At 46.0% G+C, this 19,192-nt stretch overlaps 1 protein-coding gene across 1 annotated transcript; it reads right to left on the reverse strand.

Moving 5' to 3' along the window:
- Window positions 1-938: 938 nt before the first annotated feature.
- Window positions 939-10,966, reverse strand: FRRS1L (ferric chelate reductase 1 like). The gene is made up of 5 exons (XM_054164397.1): window positions 10,735-10,966; window positions 8,875-8,959; window positions 7,116-7,254; window positions 3,073-3,319; window positions 939-1,813 (listed from the first exon to the last, which is right to left on the reverse strand). The coding sequence occupies exons 1-5, from the start codon at window positions 10,940-10,942 to the stop codon at window positions 1,641-1,643; spliced, it is 852 nt and encodes a 283-aa protein (XP_054020372.1). The 5' UTR covers window positions 10,943-10,966; the 3' UTR covers window positions 939-1,640.
- Window positions 10,967-19,192: the final 8,226 nt, after the last annotated feature.

Here is a 19,192-nt window from a genome sequence, read left to right on the forward strand (position 1 = left end):
ATTCCCCTCCTGAACTCAAGTCCAGTAATTTTAAGTGAGCAAATCCTTAGAAACATCAAGGAAAATGTGTATTGCTGACTAATCTTTCTTTTAAAATGCAATTGCTTGTGCTGGCAATACACTGCTTTTCAATCAGGTTGGACCTGATGATCTTTGAGGTCTCTTCCAACCTTGGTGATACTGTGAACCCAATTCATAAAGTGTAGGTTTGAAGAATGCTGAGCTTAAAAAAAAAAAAAAAAAAGAAGTCTACAAACTTCAGTCTGTGAATAATGATGCAAGCTCAGCAAAGCTACCCCATTTTTTGACACTCTGTAGACAATTATAACAGAAAGGAGGTCCACCACGTACTTCAGCAGATCCTATGCTGCAAAGTCCTTAAGCACGCCACATTAGACAGAACTTTGACACAGTTTAAACTTTACCTCTGCCTAAATAATTTTAATGCAAGTTGGAATGTGAATGAACAACCTTATCTAAGCACATCTGACTGCTACACGTAGATAATGTGGCACATGCTTCCTACTATGTGAAGAACAAAAATTCTCCACAAGAACTCAGAGTTTTCCCCAATACTCAGTGGCTCGTCAGTATATTTTGACACTTCCCATTCCTGTCATATTTAGCATTTGCAGTATGTACAGGTGATTGAAAAATCCAATTATTTCCCCTTCAGCTCACCTTTTCCCATAGTAGCTGCATTTTAGAAATGGTCTGATGAAACTCAAGATACTGCTTTCTTATTAATCCTTATCTTTCCTTGCAAACAATCTCCATTATGGTTCCATTTCTTTGTCAGCTAACATCAGCTGTCCATACTAATCTTCAACATGGACAGGATACTCGAACATAAAGCACAGAAAAACAGATTATTTCACACTACTACACAACTGCTTAAAAATGTATTTACACATCAGCAAAATTATTGTTGGTTTTTTTTCATAGAGGAAAAAACCAAAAGATTAAATCTATTTGGAGGACATCCTATGGCTTGTTGGGAACTTGTCTATTATGTAGCTTTACATCTGTTTTTTCCCATATATGCAAGTTTAGGTTTGGAAAGTACCAGAGCAAGCAAAGCTTGATAAACATACAATCCAACCCGGAGCACTGTCCATTAATGAAGGACAGGTTTTACCCTACTGTGTCAGTATCCAGATCTTAAGTTCAGAAACTGCACTTGGAGGTGTGCTGTCTGCTCCAGAAGCACCAAACAGCACTGTAATGTTTTCCAAATTTGCATTGTGGGAGCAATTTCAAAGGCAACTTTGATAAGATGTCCATCACTAACTTTGCCTAAGCACACATAGATCTCACTCTCCTCTCAAACACACACACACACACACTCACATGCACGCACGCACACCGACTTTACAAAAGTCTCCTTGTCTTTATACAAGTGGTCACAACACGGAAAATATTCTCCTATGTGTTCACTGATTATTCTCAAATGATTTCCCACTACTCTGCCACTCAGAGGAGATGGTTACTTCCTTCTCCTGAGAGGCTAATTATATTCAAAAGCAGCTAGATGAAGATGGTGGTGTGATATAAATTCCAGTAGAAAAATGCATCGTCCATCCACACAAGAGTCCATCCTGAGAAACTTCCACTGACAGATTCCTGCCATCTTCCATGGCTCATGGAGTTCCCATCAATAAATAGAAGGTCAGTGCGACAATGAGGAGCAAGCAGAATGGAGAAGAGAAGGTCTGATAGGCAGCTGATGGCATGAAAATATCTTCATACTTGTAAATACTGACAACATGCTCTGATACAGGTGGTGAGTCTATATCATGACGAGTTATAGAACCTTTAACAGATAAGGGCAGAAACAAACAATGTCAGGGGCATATTTTGTTTTTTTCATAACTCTACCAAACAGGTAGACAGTCAAATAACTTTCAAACCCACAGGAGCATGCAATATTTAGGCTGGATGCTAGGAAGAAGTTCTTCATAGAAAGAGAGATTGGCCATTGGAATGTGCTGCCCAGGGAGGTGGTGGAGTCACCATCACTGGAGGTGTTTAGGAAGAGATTGGATGGGGTGCTTGGTGCCATGGTTTAGTTGATTAGCTGGTGTTGGGTGATAGGTTGGACTCCATGATCTCAAAGGTCTCTTCCAACCTGGTTAATTCTATTCTATTCTATTCTATTCTATTCTATTCTATTCTATTCTATTCTATTCTTATTCTATTCTAATTCTATTCTATTCTATTCTATTCTATTCTATTGTCAGTGAGCAGGGTCATTTCTCTGCTTTCAGGCATTAAACTCCTGAATGCAACAAATGAGAATCAAGTAAACAATAAATATCCTTCAAGGGAATTTAGAACTTGTAGCTACAAAGTTCTTCTCAATTTGGCTCAGAGGAGTTGGCGTAATAACTGTTAATAGCCAACTCACTAACGATCTTGTCTTCCTTTTTATCTGCTTTTAATCATAGTATCATAGTATCAGTCAGGGTTGGAAGGGACCACAAGGATCATCTAGTTCCAACGCCCCTGCTATGGGCAGGGACACCTCACACTAGATCAGGCTGGCCAGAGCCTCATCCAGCCTGGGCTTAAACACCTCCAGGGAGGGCGCCTCAACCACCTCCCTGGACAACCCATTCCAGGGCTTCACCACTCTCATGGGGAAGAACTTCCTCCTCACCTCCAGCCTGAATCTCCCCACCTCCAGCTTCATTCCATTCCCCCTAGTCCTATCACTACCTGAGATCCTGAGAAGTGCCTCCCCAGCCTTCTTGTAGGCCCCCTTCAGATACTGGAAGGCCACAATTAGGTCACCTCAGAGCCTTCTCTTCTCCAGACTCTTTCAGTCTGTCCTCACAGGAGAGGTGCTCCAGCCCTCTGATCAATCTCCTGGCCCTTCTCTGGACATGTTCCAGCAGGTCCAGATCCCTCTTGTAATAGGGGCTCCAGAACTGGAGGCAGTAAGCCTCATGCTACCAGAATTCTAGTTAACTTTTAAAAATGCAGTAACGATAATGCAATTAAATGCCATTCAAATACATTTATCGATTCGGGCACCTCAGATCTTGTCAGCAACAGAGCAATTCAACTTACCCTGAATTGCTGGACCCCAAGCAAACAGGTAGTACCAACTCAAGTGGAGATCTACAATGGTTTCCTCTCGGGGCACATACACGGGGCGCTTGAATCGACAGGTCACACGATTGTTTTCAAAAACCCCTTCTTCATCTCTAGCAGGATTCCTCTGGATCTCTTTAGCCCACTGACCCACGTTGTAGAAGTGCTGTATTCGAACTCTCCCATTGTCATCATGAACACAAGCCATGACATCATCTCCTCCCTACAGGGCAAAAAAATACATCAGTAGAAGGAAAGCAAAAGTGTCACAGAGCGTTTCCTCATCTATGTATATAATTTTAATGCAAAACAGTCAAGACAGGGGGCTCTCACTCACTTTTTCTAGATTTCTTGCAGAAATACTTCTTTCCTAATCATGTACACAGTAACTAACCCTGTACTCAGCACTGGTTAGGCCACACCTTGAGGACTGTGGCCGGTTCTGGGCCCTTCAATTCAGAGATGTTGAGTTGCTTCAATGTGTTCAGAGACACAGTGTGTTTAGGGGACACAGTCTCAAGCTGTGCCAGGGGAGGTTTAGACTTGAAGTGAGGAGAAAGTTCTTCACTGAGCGAGTCGTTTGTCATTGGAATGGTCTGCCCAGGGAGGTGGTGGAGTCACCGTCCCTGGAGGTGTTCAAGAGGAGATTGGACGTGGCACTTGGTGCCATGGTCTAGTCATGAGGTCTGTCGAGACAGGTTGGACTCGATGACCCTTGGGGTCTCTTCCAATCTTAGTTATACTGTGATACTGTGAAGGGCTGAGGGAGCTGGGGTTGCTTAGACTGTAAGAGTCTCAGGGGAGACCTTCTTGCTCTCTACAACTCCCTGAAGGGAGGTTGTAGCCAGGTGAGGGTTGGTCTCTTCTCCCAGGCACCCAGTGACAGAATAAGAGGACAGACACAGTCTCAAGCTGTGCAAGGAGAAGTTTAGGCTTAATCTTAGAAAACAGGTTGTCACAGAGATTGGCCATTGGAATGTGCTGCCCAGGGAGGTGCTGGAGTCAACATCCCTGGAGGTGTTTAAGATAAGACTGGATGGGGAACTCAGTGTCATGGTCTAGCTGATTAGTTAGGGTTGGGTGATCATTTGGACTTGATGATCTTGGAGGTCTCTTCCAACCGGGCTGATTCTGTGATATTCTGTGATGTGTCTTCAATCAGACTGAAAAGAACAAAGTGGACAGTAGCATTTACTTACCCTTACTATCTCCAAACTCTCTTTTGGATATCTTTCTATGAGGTATTTTACCTAACATGCATAACATTTTTAAGACATGGTGTCACTCTGTTATCATCTATTTAATTGATTAGTGAGGTTCTGGGATCCTGCTTCATAAAAACTGGCCATTTCAAATCACTGATGTGACCAAACCCCACTGCATCAAGTAATGGATAGAAACTCAAAATACTTCAGTAAATATTGGAGCTAAATCTACTAAATATGGAAAAATAATAGCATGAGTTACAGTCTGTCTTTTCTAATCTCTTCTCATGTTCAGTTAAGAGAACATCACTTCTTATGTCTCTTAAGAGAAAATGAAAAAATAATGTTCAGCCTGCAGTAACAGAACACAGAACACCGTAAGATACATGAAAAAATATCATCAATATGTGCTCCTTCACATAGCAGAAACAGCCAACAAGCATTACCATCAAGCAAAGAAACAACAGACAGAAGGAACTGTGAGGCAATTGTTAAACTAGTTGCTAGAGCAGGTCACTGATGAAGTGGTAAAGCACTGTAAGACTCGGGGATTAGCATTCATTCCAGGAGTACTATCTCATAGTTTCATTCTATACATCTGAGCAGGTATCTGTCATTCACTATAGAGAGGCAAAAATGAAGATGTTTTTTGCAGAGAGAAGAAAAAAAAACCAAGAGGAAAACCAAAATCAGAAGGAAAAAGGCATTCTGAATCTCAGTGGAATGACAACACAAAATCCTGCCTGTGTAATAAAAGCCTGCAAATGGAAAAGCATAATGTCATTTGAGACAAAGAAACAGGTCACAGGGCTTAAAAAAATCATCTATTGAGAACACAAAAAAGTTCCCCCCCCCCCCAAACTTCTGTAGCTATCCAGGCCACATAATTTTCATTAGGGCCTCCAAAACACAGTGTACTTCTCAGAGTAAAGATGTTTTGACCCACAGACATTTTTACCATTTGATCCTGCACATCCCAGGACACCAAAACACCCTGGAAGTTATGAAAAAGGATGAAGTCAGCAGAGGAACAGAAGAGGAAGACAGATAACTAGCTGTTTTAACGCAGCTGATTGATGGTCATTGAATCATCTATGCAGAAAACTTGGAAGCAAACTCTTTCCATTTTACACTTACTTAATTCTTCTTCCCAGAAGCTGAGTCGTAACGTGCTGCTTGGTGGGAAGGGGATGAAAGGTAATGCCTGCTTTCTAAGGGGCTGATGAGACGCAGGCAATGGGACCCTGGGATCTACAACAGGTATAGCAGAGTTACAAACCAGTGATCAGCTACAACTGACAGCATGGGTCCCAATCTTGAATGGTGCTGAAATGTTTTGAAAATCCCCTTGAGCAGCTGCATTTCCAGGCATCTAAACTCTTTCCAAAATTTGGCTGTAAAATTCTTCCTCACAACATTAAAAACATACATCATTTCTAGTGACATGAGCTGCTCTTCAGGACACAAAAGAGATCTTCTTTATTGTGTTTATTTACAGTGTCACATTAATACATACATAGTAATGAGTGGAAAGCACCGACTGTAATGGTTTAGTGCAAGGGCTAACCTGACTGCTCCCCCAGCACAAAGGTGAGGGGAAAAGTAATACACAAAACTCAGGGTTGAGATAGAGATAAGAATTCAATGTAACATGTCATAATCACAATTATTAGCTGATAATCTAATTAATCTAACAATACAATGCATGATTAGCTTAGCTTAGCTTATAGAATCATAGAATCATTAAGGTTGGAAAAGACCTCAAAGATCATCAAGTCCAACCTGTCACCAAACACATCATGACTACTAGACCATGGCATCAAGTGCCACATCCAATCCTTTTTTGAACACCTCCGGGGAGGGTGACTCCACCACCTCCCTGGGCAGCACATTCCAATGGCTAACAACTCTCTGTGTAGAACCTTCTCCTCGTCTCAAGCTTAAACTTCCCCTGGCACAGCTTGAGACTGTGTCCTCTTGTTCTGGGGCTGATTTTCTGGGAGAAGAGACCAACCCCCTCCTGGCTACAACCTCCCTTCAGGTAGTTGTAGAGAGCAAGAAGGTCTCCCGTGAGCCTCTTCTTCTCCAGGCTAAAGAACCCCAGCTCCCTCAGGCTCTCCTCACAGGGCTGTGCTCGAGGCCTCTCCCCAGCCTCGTTGTCCTTCTCTGGACACATTCAGGAGTCTCAATGTCCTTCTTAAATTGAGGGTCCCAGAACTGGACACAGGACTCAAGGTGTGGCCTAACCAGTGCTGAGTACAGGGGCACAATGACTTCCCTGCTCCTGCTGGCCACACTATTCTTGATGCAGGCCAGGATGCCATTGGCCTTCTTGGCCACCTGGGCACACTGCTGGCTCATGTTCAGCCAGCTGTCAAACAGTACATTATTTACTGTTTAGTTCCTGATGTTATTTTCTCTTGTCCAAGTAAAATGCAGCAGGATGTTTCCATGTGAATTGGCTTATCCCTGCAGGCTTTTCTAATAAAGAGGTAAAAAGCTGATAACATTCAGACATTCAGAGGTGGAGCGAAACAATATTGTAGTTCTCAGAGAAGAAGCAAAAAGACATGTTAGGAAGGATAATCATTTTTCTGGGAGGCAGTGGGACTGGCTTCTGCTCCTGTGGTGCTTTGTTTTCAGCAAGTCAGTTTTTCCATATATGCTCTGACAGATCAAATATAAACCCTTTATATGGGTTTGGAGTAGAGGATCTCTAAGGTCCCTTCCAACCTAAGCCACTCCATGATTTTGGGATATACCACCATATAAAAGTACACATGCCTTCAACATGAAAAATTGTAGATGTCTTACCATTTTCTTGTCTGAGGAAAATCCAACTGCCACCCAGCCCTCAGTATCAGCACTCAACTCAAATTCAACATCGGCTCCTATTCTACGGTAACTCAGAAAGTAGTCACAAGTCTCTGCATTGCATCCAGGTTTACCATACCTGAATAGAATAGAATAGAATAGAATAGAATAGAATAGAATAGAATAGAATAGAATAGAATAGAATAGAATAGAATTAACCAGGTTTGAAAAGACCTTTGAGATCATCAAGTCCAACACCACCTAATCAACTAAACCATGGCACCAAGCACCCCATCCAGGCTCTTCCTAAATACCTCCAGGGATAGGACTCCACCACCCCACTGGGCAGCACATTCCAATGGCTAACAACTCTCTCAGGGAAGAACTTTCTCCTCACCTCAAGCCTAAACTTCCTCTGGCTCAGCTTTAGACTGTGTCCTCTTGTTCTAGTGCTGGTTGCCTGGGAGAAGAGACCAACCCCCTCCTGGCTACAACCTCCCTTCAGGGAGTTGTTGACAGCAATAAGGTCTCCCCTGAGTGTTCTCTTCTGCAGGCTAAGCAACCCCAGCTCCCTCAGCGTCTCCACACAGGGCTGTGCTCCAAACCCCTCCCCAGCTTTGTTGCCCATCTCTGGATACCTTCCAGCAACTCAACATCTTTCCTACATTGAGCGGCCCAGAACTGGACACAGTAACTTTTCCTTGCAATGTCCTGCTCTGACATGCAATTACATTTCTGCCAGAAAAAAACAACCAAACAAGAATTCATTTTGGTATGATGACAGCAAAACTTATTATATTGTGCTATACATACACTACCATCAATTAAGGGTTTGCCATTAATACTCGTTTAGCGTTAAGACTATGTAGCATTTAAACAGCAGGACACGCAGTCAGTTGCACACAGTTTTAGTCCCTTGATCTTCCTAGCCCTGTTTTTGTAAGTGCTTCATAAGAATACAAGAAATGTGAAACAACTGTAGGTCCATAATCATAGAACCATAGAATCAGTAAGGTTGGAAAAGACCTCAAAGATCATCAAGTTCAGCCTGTCACCACAGACCTCATGACTAACTGAACCATGGCACCAAGTGCCACATCCAATACCCTCCTGAACACCTCCAGGGATGGTGACTCCACCACCTCCCTGGGCACCATATTCCAATGGCAAGACTCTCTGAAGAACTTTCTCCTCACCTCGAGCCTAAACCATCCCTGGCACAGCTTGAGACTGTGTCCTCTTCTTCTGGGGCTGATTTTCTGGGAGAAGAGACCAACCCCCTCCTGGCTACAACCTCCCTTCAGGTAGTTGTAGAGAGCAAGAAGGTCTCCTCTGAGCCTCCTCTTCTTCAGCCTAAACAATCCCAGCTCCCTCAGCCTCTCCTCATAGGGCTTGTGCTCGAGGCCTCTCCCCAGCCTTGTTGTCCTTCTCTGGACTCGCTCAAGAGTCTCAATGTCCTTCTTAAATTGAGGGGCCCAGAACTGGACACAGGACTCAAGGTGTGGCCTAACCAGTGCTGAGTACAGGGGCACAGTGACTTCCCTGTTCCTACTGGCCACACTACTTCTGATGCAGGTTACTATGTAGATCCTTAAACCCCCCTACTTTCTCATATAATATAATCAATAACTATGAAGTCTAATCTCAAGTAATAACCATTTATTAAAATGAATGGAACATTTACCAAACTCTTCAATGCACTCAGTCAACATTTGCAAACATGAAGGTATCTGCAAACATAAGGGTGTCTCAGACTGACCTGAAGCATCCCTTGGTTTTCCCACAGTCATCCACTCTGATTTTTGCAAATGGATCCACAGGAGGAGCAGTAGGGAAAGGGTAACCTGTATAATCACAATTAATCATTAGTCATTAATCATTTAGTAATACTGAAGAGAAAACCTTTCAATAGCTTTGACTTTGTCTGCTGCTGACTGAGCTGCTCAGACGAGCAACTCTGTTGTCACATACACAATCCCTTGTTCAGATGGTCCTGGATCCAGGCACCAAAGCAACACTGATAACTGAAAAAAAAAATTCTCAAGTTTTCTACATCCACCATGAAGGAAGGACACCGGAGTGTGACTCCGCTACATCAAAGGCAAAAGTTAACTTAAGGCAGCAGAACACAGAGTACTGCAGTCAACTGACAATTGGGGATCTACATTCAGCTACCTCTTTGTGCAGTCTTAGTCCTCTCAGGAGCTCTGTAAGGGAGCTAAATCTGACTCCTCAGCCATACACGTACTAAGAAAAAACGCAGGGCACCAGATTCATAGCTGTAGGAACGGATGCCAGGAGGAACTTACATCCTCCATTAAAAAAATAAAGTAAAACATGCATTGCAATAAAAAGGACAAGAGTATCAAACCAGGGAAGTGCCTGCAGTTCTGACCCACAGTAACGTGTTCAGGCCCAGAAGAGCTGGACACTAAGAGTTATGATTCCAATCAGTGCCCTGTCTGCTGTATAACAGTAGGTCAAAAACAAAGTGAGAACATTTGCAAAGAGATCTGTCTTGGATTAGAGAAGTTTGTGTCTGTAGCGTGGGCACAGGTATTTTAACAGGATCTTTTACTTAGCCAACCAAAAACCAAAGCACTAGCTGTGAAAGTGTTGTCCTCTTAAAGTGCTTCACTGAATAGGAAATAAACACGGCAGTTAGTTACAACAACTGCAAACAAATGTTTATCCTACAGAGTTTTACACTTTTGAGAGCCCTGATGTGCTTTCCCAGATTCCTGACAATGCCCATGGAGACAGGATTGATGCAAACGGCAGGTTGCAGCCTCCATTAACACTACCAAGGACCTGGGTAAATTATCCAGCATAGATAGCTGGCAAAATTTCACAGCAGCCTGTGTACACCAAAGCACTACTGAAGGACTGACCACAGGACATCCTATCCTATCTTCTCACTTCTTTTTTCTTCCCCCACCCCCACCCCACCCCCAAATGCATCAAAGAACCGGTTTTCAGTGCAGCCTAGCCACAAATTTGGAGGTTTTAACATTTTGCCATTTGCAAATTAAAAGTAAGCAAAAAGCCACGACACCCCCAAGCCCAGGACCGCTGTGTTTTTTTCACTCAGAACATCACACTCGAAACCCACACAATCAAGGGCTCGTTTTAAGTTAGCAGCCCGGAAAGCGTCTCAAGAGGGGGTCTGCACCTCGGAAGGAGAGCGACCGTTCGCCGGGCTCTCAAAGCCGGCTGGGAGCGACCCCCGGCCCCCCCCTCCCGGGTTTCTGCTGTAGTCCCCCGGCCACCGGCTCTACCACCCGCCCCCGACCTAGGAGGGATTCCCAGGCACAGGGTTTCGCTGCAGCCTGGCGGGGAGCGAGACGCCAGAGGGCCTGGCGGTCGAGCAGGACTCCCCGTGCTGCCTTCCGGTCCCGGTCGTAGTCTTAGCCCTCGAGCAGCCGGGCTGGAGGCCGCTCGGGAGGCGGCGGGCGGAAGATGGCGGCGGGCGCTGGCCTTCGTGCTGAACAACGCCGCCGCGCTCCCGCCCGCCCGCCCGCTCGCCACCGCACTAGCCGCCCTTCCTCGCCCGCGCTGGGCTCGCCCCGCTGGCCACCGCGCCCCGCCTGGCCCCGCCGCCTGCCCCTGACCGCCGCACCCTCCTCGGAGAGGTAGCGCAGGTCGTAGAACTCGCTTGCGAAGGTGCCGTACGAGGAGTCGTGGTGAGGCTGCGCCGCCTCCTCGCCGTGCTCCCCGCCGCCCGCCTCCCGCCGCCCGCCGCCCTCCTCCGCCGGACTGGCGGCGGAGCCGGCCAGGAGCAGGAGCAGCAGCAGCCGCCGCCAAGCGCTGCAGCTCCGCACCGCCATGGCAGCGGCGGCGGCGGCGCGGGGAGGCGGCGCCGAAGCGCGCCACCTGCGCGGCCGGCGGAGCAGGGGAGGCGCCGGGGGAAACGCCGGCCCCGGGAACGGGCGGTGCCGGAGGGACTGGGGGGGTGGGCGAGTTTGGGGACGAGGAGGTGTCGGGGCGGTGTGTGCGTGGGTTACCCCCGAGTGCCTCACAGCGAAGTCCTGTGAGCACTAGCCTCGACCACCGCCGCAGGGCCGCACGGCGCTGGCTCGCCAGATTCCCATGCCCCTCCCCAGCCCAGCACCCACGCCCGCAGCGCTCCGCAGCCCACCCCACGGCGGGGACACCTCCTCCCGCAGGCTGGTGCGCAGCTCTCGGGAGGTTCACGAGCCTGCCCTTGGCCTCGATCGCCGAAACCTCTTCGTATGTGCTTCGAGAGGACGTGATGAATCCTGCTCGGTGACTGCCGGGCGAACTTTTCTTACGAATTTTTATTTTAAATGACTTCTGAGATGGGACTGAAGGCACAGTGGGACTTAAACTTTGTTTCAGGTAAAACACCGTGCTAATGAGCAGTCACTGCCTGATTGCATGTTTCTGCTTCGTCTTTCATGCACCGTAACCACAGTGATAACTATGCTGAAACCCTGGCAGAACTGAAAGCAAGCCCAGTTTGTGGCCTCGTGGTTTTCTTGGGCACTTTTAATTCCCGCTGGATTTGCAGATGGGTGTTAAGGATACATTTGCATTCTCGCTGCTGTGGTATCTGTGGGTCGATGGATGAACAATGACCTTTTGTCCTTCCTGTTTGCCCAGGTGGTTTTGTTTTGTTTTGTTTTCTTGGGTTTGGATTGCCGTCTTCTGGTTACAAGTTTAATTTGTATTTTATGTTATTATGCTTTGTTGCACTTCTCTGAGGGTCTGCAAGAAAATTCAGGAAAACAACGAGGGGGTGGGAAGGAGAGAGAAGATGCAGCAGTCAGTGGAAAAATGAAATAACCATCAATTTAAATATTTTCTTTTTTATTATCAGTGGCTGAACTGAGTTGCTTTCTGTTGTGGCACTGAGACTACTTGAGTCCTGGGCTGCCTCGGGGTTAAGTTCATTCCCTTGGGCAGAGCAGTTGCTTGTAATACCAGAGTGTGCTCAGCTCTGTGCTGGGTTAGGAACTAGCTGGAGGGCTGAGCCCAGAGAGTGGTGGTGAATGGTGCCACATCCAGCTGGAGGCCAGTCACTAGTGGTGTGCCCCAGGGATGAGTTCTGGGCCCCATCCTGTTCAATATATGCATTGATGATCTGGATGAGGGGATTGAGTCAGTCATCAGTAAATTTGCAGATGACACCAAGTTGGGAGCAGATGTTGATCTGTCAGAGGGTGGAAGGACTCTCCAGAGGGACCTTGACAGGCTGGACAGATGGGACGAGTCCAACAGGATGGCATTCAACAAATCCAAGCGCCGGGTGCTGCACTTTGGCCACAACAACCCCATGCAGAGCTACAGGCTGGGGTCAGAGTGGCTGAGAGCAGCCAAACAGAAAGGGACATGGGGGTACTGGTTGACAGCTGGCTGAACATGAGCCAGCAGTGTGCCCAGGTGGGCAAGAAGGCAAATGGCATCCTGGCCTGCATCAGGAACAGTGTGGCCAGCAGGAGCAGGGAAGTCCTTCTGTGCTGTACTCTGCACTGGTTAGGCCACACCTTGAGTACTGTGTCCACTTCTGGGCCTCTTAATTTAAGAAGGACATTGAGAGACTTGAAGGTGTCCAGAGAAGGGCAATGAGGCTGGGGAGAGGCCTCGAGCACAGCCCTGTGAGGAGAGGCTGAGAGAGCTGGGATTGTTTAGCCTGCAGAAGAGGAGGCTCAGGGGAGACCTTCTTGCTCTCTGCAACTCCCTGAAGGGAGGTTGTAGCCAGGAGGGGGTTGGTCTCTTCTCCCAGACAATCAGCACCACAAGAAGAGGACACAGTCTCAAACTGTGCCAGGGGAAGTTTAGGCTCGAGGTGAGGAGAAAGTTCTTCACAGAGAGAGTTGTTAGCCATTGGAATGTGCTGCCCAGGGAGGTGGTGGAGTCACCCTCCCCGAAGGTGTTCAGAAAAGGATTGGATGTGGCACTTGGTGCCATGGTTTAGTCATGAGGTCTGTGGTGACAGGTTGGACTCAATGATCTCTGAGGTCTTTTCCAACCTTACTGATTCTATGATTCTATATTAATTCACATCTCCGCAGTTCACCCCAGTGGAGCAGCCTGCTACCTCTCGCTGCAAATAGAGGAACCCCCACACAGAAGTGAAAAACAAGTTCCAAAAGCAGTTTCAATCACATGCAAATTCAGTGCGTTCCTTAGTAGTATGCAGAAAAACCTATGGAAGAGCAACACTGAGCTGGAGTGCAAAATAACGAGTCCCTTCTTCCCTCCTCCCTGAGCTTGGCAAACTTTGTCAGGCCAGTAGAAAACAAACAATTGGCAACAGACCACCTCTTATAAATCAGACTTACAGGAAAACAAGGTTGCAGCTCATTTTTTCTGGCAATAATCAGCTCTGAGGAAGGCCCCCTGTCTCCACTTACAAATAGCAAGCTGAGGGTTGTGATGCCTGTGAATAAGCACTTGCTCAGCAAGGGAGCAGCTGTCAGCTGCATGCTGTTTTCTCCTCCCTATGAACAGGCTTTAGCTCACAATTATAGTAAACATGTAGAGTATTTATCATGCATTGTTTGCACGTACATGACACCTATCATTTAAAGTCTGACAGCTAAGGTAACTATCTGTGATTATAGTGGAGCAGCACCGATTTTCAAAGGTGAAGACACAGCTGAGAGACTGACTCCATTGCATGTGTCTCCCTCCTCCTTTAAAAATTTAAATGCTGCAGACATATTTTTTTTTCCTTAGTGTTTGTTTAAAAGGTTGTCCCTATCACAGAAATGGATTGCTTACAGGAAGCAGCTGGGGCCGGTGGAGTACTAACGAGTACCTTCAGTTTTCGGCAGACAGGAAGGTCTAGGCTGCAACAGCACCGCCCAGCAGTTGTGCTGATCGAGTAACTAGAGCTGTCACCAACGAAAAGCATTAGCAGAAGGAGTCCCAACTGCAGTTGCCTGAGCAACATCTAAATCCTCGAACACCTAAACTTCCTGAATGCTGTGTTTTGCAACGTGCCTGTGCTAGTAACACTTCTTTTAGACAGGAAAGAGACATGCCCTTTGTGAAATGTGGATTGAAAGGCATGGCCATCCTCCTACAGCAGGAATTCTCTTGTTTTTAGTGAATTAGCAGTGTGGTCATTTCTACCACATCTTGCTGCATCACCTCCTGCTTCAGGGGAATCCAGCAAGCTCCTTGCATGATGAATTGTCCTAGCTTGGACAATGTTCTGGTGCTAGTGCTCAGTCTAACAGTGTCTTCCCAGGACCGGAGGCTGGGATTATCCCCAGCTATCCCTTGAGCCTTCATCTTGCCTTCTCTCTTGGCTCTGTCACACAAAGTACACTTTTCCCCTGGAGGATCCTTCTTTTTGGGGCATGTGGACTATAAATTAAAGATTTGGGAACAAGTCGTAGTTTACGTAACAGACACTTGAGAAGAAAAATTAAATCTTGTGTCAGGGTCACACTGCATCATTTGGGAGTGGTTGCAGCTCCCATACTGGGGGGGAAGAGGGTAAAACCTGAGCAGTTATACCAAGAGTATGGCCTAACTACTGAACAGAGGATTGGGGAAAGGCTAGTGATGCTGGCAGACTGTTAGGCAACTGAACTGCTAATACAGCAACCTTTGTGCCCACTCTTTTGGCGTCACCGATGTCAGACAAGTTCTCCTCCACTGCTGTGGCTGGATCCTGCCTGATCCAGCTTCTTTTGTTTCTGTGCATGATCTGGCAGATTTTCTCTGTTTGACAGTCCTCTTATAAGATGCTGTAATAAAATGTGTATTTCAATGTATTTTATATTTACTATTTCCTGGCAGGAGTATCTTCAAACACTGCTGTCACTTGCAGGTTCTGTTACTTGGTTGTGGGTACTACATTCCTCAGCTTCCTTACTTGGCTCTTTATATGTTATTGCTATTCACAGTTCACCCCAAAAAGACAAATCTGTGTCCAGTCCCGGGCCCCTCCATTTAAGAAGGACATTGAGACACTTGAACGTGTCCAGAGAAGGGCAATGAGGCTGGGGAGAAGCCTCAAACACAAGCCCTACAAGGAGAGGCTAGGGGAGCTGGGATTGTTTAGCCTGGAGATGAGGAGGCTCAGGGGAGACCTTATTGCTCTCTACGACTACCTGAAGGAAGGTTGTAGCCAGGAAGGGGTTGGTCTCTTCTCCCAGGCAACCAGCACCAGAACAAGAGGACACAGTCTCAAACTGTGCCAGGAGAAGTTTAGGCTCGAGGTGAAGAGAAAGTTCTACACAGAGAGAGTTGTTAGCCATTGGAATGTGCTGCCCAGGGAGGTGGTGGAGTCACTGTCCCTGGAGGTGTTCAAAAAGGGATTGGATGTGTCACTTGAAGCTATGGTTTAGTAGTCATGAGGTGTTGGGTGACAGGTTGGGCTTGATGATCTTTGAGGTCTTTTCCAACCTTATTGATTCTATGGTAAGTTCATACTGCCCTGCCTGTTCCCCACTACTTCCTCAGCATATCCATGCTTCAAGAACTGCTCCTTGAGGTTTAGTGCTCCTGGTTATTTCCATCAAATCAGCGTATATTGAACACTCAGTAGGTATGCACCAGTGCTGACTAACAAAACAATTCCTGAGCCAACAGTTTTCTTACAACAACTCTGCAATAACCTGAACCAGCATTTGTAATCAATATACAGTTTTCTCTTTTAGCACAGCCTTGTTCAATATGCTAAATGTAGCTAGCAGTAGTTTATCCTGGGCTTTCCTTTATTAAACAACAATACATACTTCAGAAACTGGGAAATCACCCTAATTTCGTAGAGAATCATTCATTCTGTTCTCCAGTTAACTACCTGTAACACTCTACAGAAGTGTGCTTGCTGTGTGAGCTACTTTGACTCAGAAACAGGGGGAAATAAGCTAGGAATTTCTTGCAAGCAGAGCTTTTTCACAATGTAAAAAACTGACTGACAAAGAAAACAATCTCAGATGCCAGTCCATTATGAATGTTTCCTGTGAGAGAAGTGAAAACTAAGTGATGGTTATGTGGGAAAAGGTTATGTGCTATTTCTGAAAGCTACAACACAGAGATGAGTGAGCCTCTTGGAGGCGTGAAACCACTTCAGATCTTTCAGGGAAAGGACAAAATATGTAAACTCTAAATATGGTATCATCCAAATAAAAACTGCATTAGACCATTAGATGATGTTTTGCCTTCTACCAGTAAATCTTTTCTCTGCTGCCTATGAGTTATATATTACTCGAAGGTCTTACTCCAAGGGCAATCGTGCCTCTGCAGCCCATACTGCTCACAACAGTGCTCTTTCTGCAAAATTAATGTAATGTAGGAAAAAAGCAATGTTTCCATGCTGTTTTCCACAAGCATAACATACAAAAACCTAAAGACTAAGTCTGTCAGTCTTAGTCAGTGTGAGTTGTGCTTCAATAAACACCGTGAACCCTTCCCAAGGTATAGTAAAACTGTGAGCTATTTTTGCCTTGGTTTACATGAGGCAGCTTGTGTCTTCTATCCAGAGATTGCATTTTTAAATCTATCTACCACTCTTTGCTACGCCAGCATGAAGGCAGTGCTGGGAGGTACTGTGTACACCAGGAGGTTTTGGAGCAGAGCTTCACACACTTTTTAAAGTCCTTGTTACAAAGGGGTTATTTATAGCGTTATAATGAGCTGAAACAGGGCAGTCTTTTATTAGAACTTGCAATAGAAGGCATTGCACCAAGGCCTCCCACTGCACAAATATAATTTACTTACTGTTCAAAGATTGGCCTGGAGAATTGAAAAATTCAGCTTGTGTTACCAAAAAGCTTGTTTGGGTAGGAATGTTTTAAGGAGTTTAAGCAATACTGGCAGAATTCAATTAATTCCATGTGTGACAATGTAATTTCATCCTAATTAGCTGAGAACTCAGAACTAAGGAAGGAAATAAAGGGAGCAAAGTCTGTTCCCTCGTGAGATTCCATATGAGGAATTATGGTGAAAGTTCTCTGAGTTTGCCTGTTGGAAAACAGCCATATAAAACAGGTTGTCCCCAGCCCAAACTCAGACACCTCTGAGTCAGAGGAGGAGTAGTAGTAGTAATAATATCAACAACAACAGCAATAATACCCTTCTAGGTAAACATAAGCGGGCAGGAGAAATCATCAGAGAAGCTCTTTCTGTCTTGCTCCTCTGCAGCTGAGCTTTGGGGCCCTCACTACAAGAAAGACATTGAGTCCATGGTAGTGGTTTTGCTTCCCTTGCTTCCTCACATGATCAAGAATTGAGAACTCTATCCCCTCCAAAATCAAAGGAAGCAGGCAGAGTAAGACACCCCCTTGGCTTAACTGCAAGGTTTGGGGTCTGCTCAGAACCAAAAAGGAAACATACAAAAGAGGGAAAAGTGTTGGAAATTGCAGGGGCTTTGGCAGGGTGTGCAGAGATGTAGTTAGGAAAACAACGGCTCAGTTTGAATTAAAATTGGCCAGAGATGTCCAAAACTTCAAGAAAGGCTTCTTCAGTTATGTTAAACCCAAGCAGAAACAGAAGGAGAGCATTGGCCCACTATTAAACAGGAGAGGTGATCTAGCCACCAATAATGTTGAAAAGGCAGAGGTCTTCACCACCTTCTTCACCTCCATCTTTACCAGCACTGCTTGGCCCCAGATCATGGGAGCAAAAATCCAGACTGATAAGGACATAGACCTGCCTTCAGTGAAGGAAGAGTTGGTGTATACTACAAGAGCTTGACCTGTACAAATTGGTGGGCCCAGACACCATCCATCCAAGGGTGTTAAAGGAACTGGCCAATGTAGTTGCGAGGCTGCTCTTCATAATATATGAGAACTCATGGAGGCCAGGAGATGTGCCTGAAGACTGAAGGAAGGCTAATAATATCACCCCTATCTACAAAACAAGTTCCAAGGAGGACCCAGGTAATTACAGACCCATTAGCCTAACATCAATCACTGGGAAAGTTACAGAGCAAATCCTCCTGGGGACTAATGCAAGTAAACTGAAGGTGATAGGGAAAAGCCAACGGGGATTCTCCATACTTGAGAAACCTGATTGCCTGCTATGACAGTTGGTGCTGGGCAAGTGGTAGACATTGTCCATCTGGATGTCTCCAAGGCTTACAACATGGTCTCACACAGCCTCCTCCTTGAGAAACTGACAAGCTCTGACCTAGACAAGTGGTCTGTGTAGTGGGCAGGGAACTGGCTACCAGGCTGTACCCAGAGGGTGGTAATAAATAGCTCTTTCTCAGACTGGCAACGTGTCACTAGTGGCATCTTCCAGGGATCAATATTGGGCCCACTGTGTCTAATATCTTCATTATTGAGTTAGATATTGGAATTAAGAGCACCTTGATGAAGTTTGCTGATGACACAAAAATAAGGAGGGAAGTTGACACCTGAGAAGGGAGAGCCACCCTACAGGAAGATCTTGACAAGCTGCTTGAGTGACCAAGAAGGAACTGTGTGAAGTTTAATGAGGCCAGGTGTAGTCTTGCACCTGGGAACACAAAATCCAGGCATTCAGCTCAGACTGGGAGCTACCTGTCTTGAGAACAGCACTGTGGAGAAGGACCTTGGTGGACAAAAGGCTCAACATGAGTGAATAGTGTGCTACAGTGGCAAAGAAAACCAACAGGATGCTGAGTTGCATTAACAAGGACATCACAAGCAGGAATAAAGATGTCATTCTCCCACCTCTGCTCAGCACTGGTCTGGGCACACCTTGAGTACTGTGAACAGTTTTGGTCCCCACTATACAAGAAAGATGTGGAGAGGCTGAAAAGGGCTCAGAGGAGGGCCACAAGAATGATCAGAGTGGAAGACCTGTCATATGAAGGAAGGCTGAGAGAACTGGGTTTGTTCAGCCTTGAGAAGAGAAGGCTTAGGGAAGACCTCATAGCCATGTACAAGTATATCATGAGGAGGGAGACTCCCTTTTTACAAAGAGTCACATAGTAAAGACAGGGGTAATGGGTACAAGTTGCTGCGAGGGGGATTTGGACTGGATGACGAAAATGTCACCATTCAAACTATGAGCAATTGGAATAAACTCCCAAGAGACGTAGTGGATTCTCCTGCATTAAGAGTTTCAAGGCTCCAGCTTGACAGGGTGCTGGGCCATCTCATTTAAAC

This window comes from Dryobates pubescens, chromosome 9, assembly GCF_014839835.1.
Source record: "Dryobates pubescens isolate bDryPub1 chromosome 9, bDryPub1.pri, whole genome shotgun sequence".
NCBI classification, from domain to species: Eukaryota; Metazoa; Chordata; class Aves; order Piciformes; family Picidae; genus Dryobates; species Dryobates pubescens.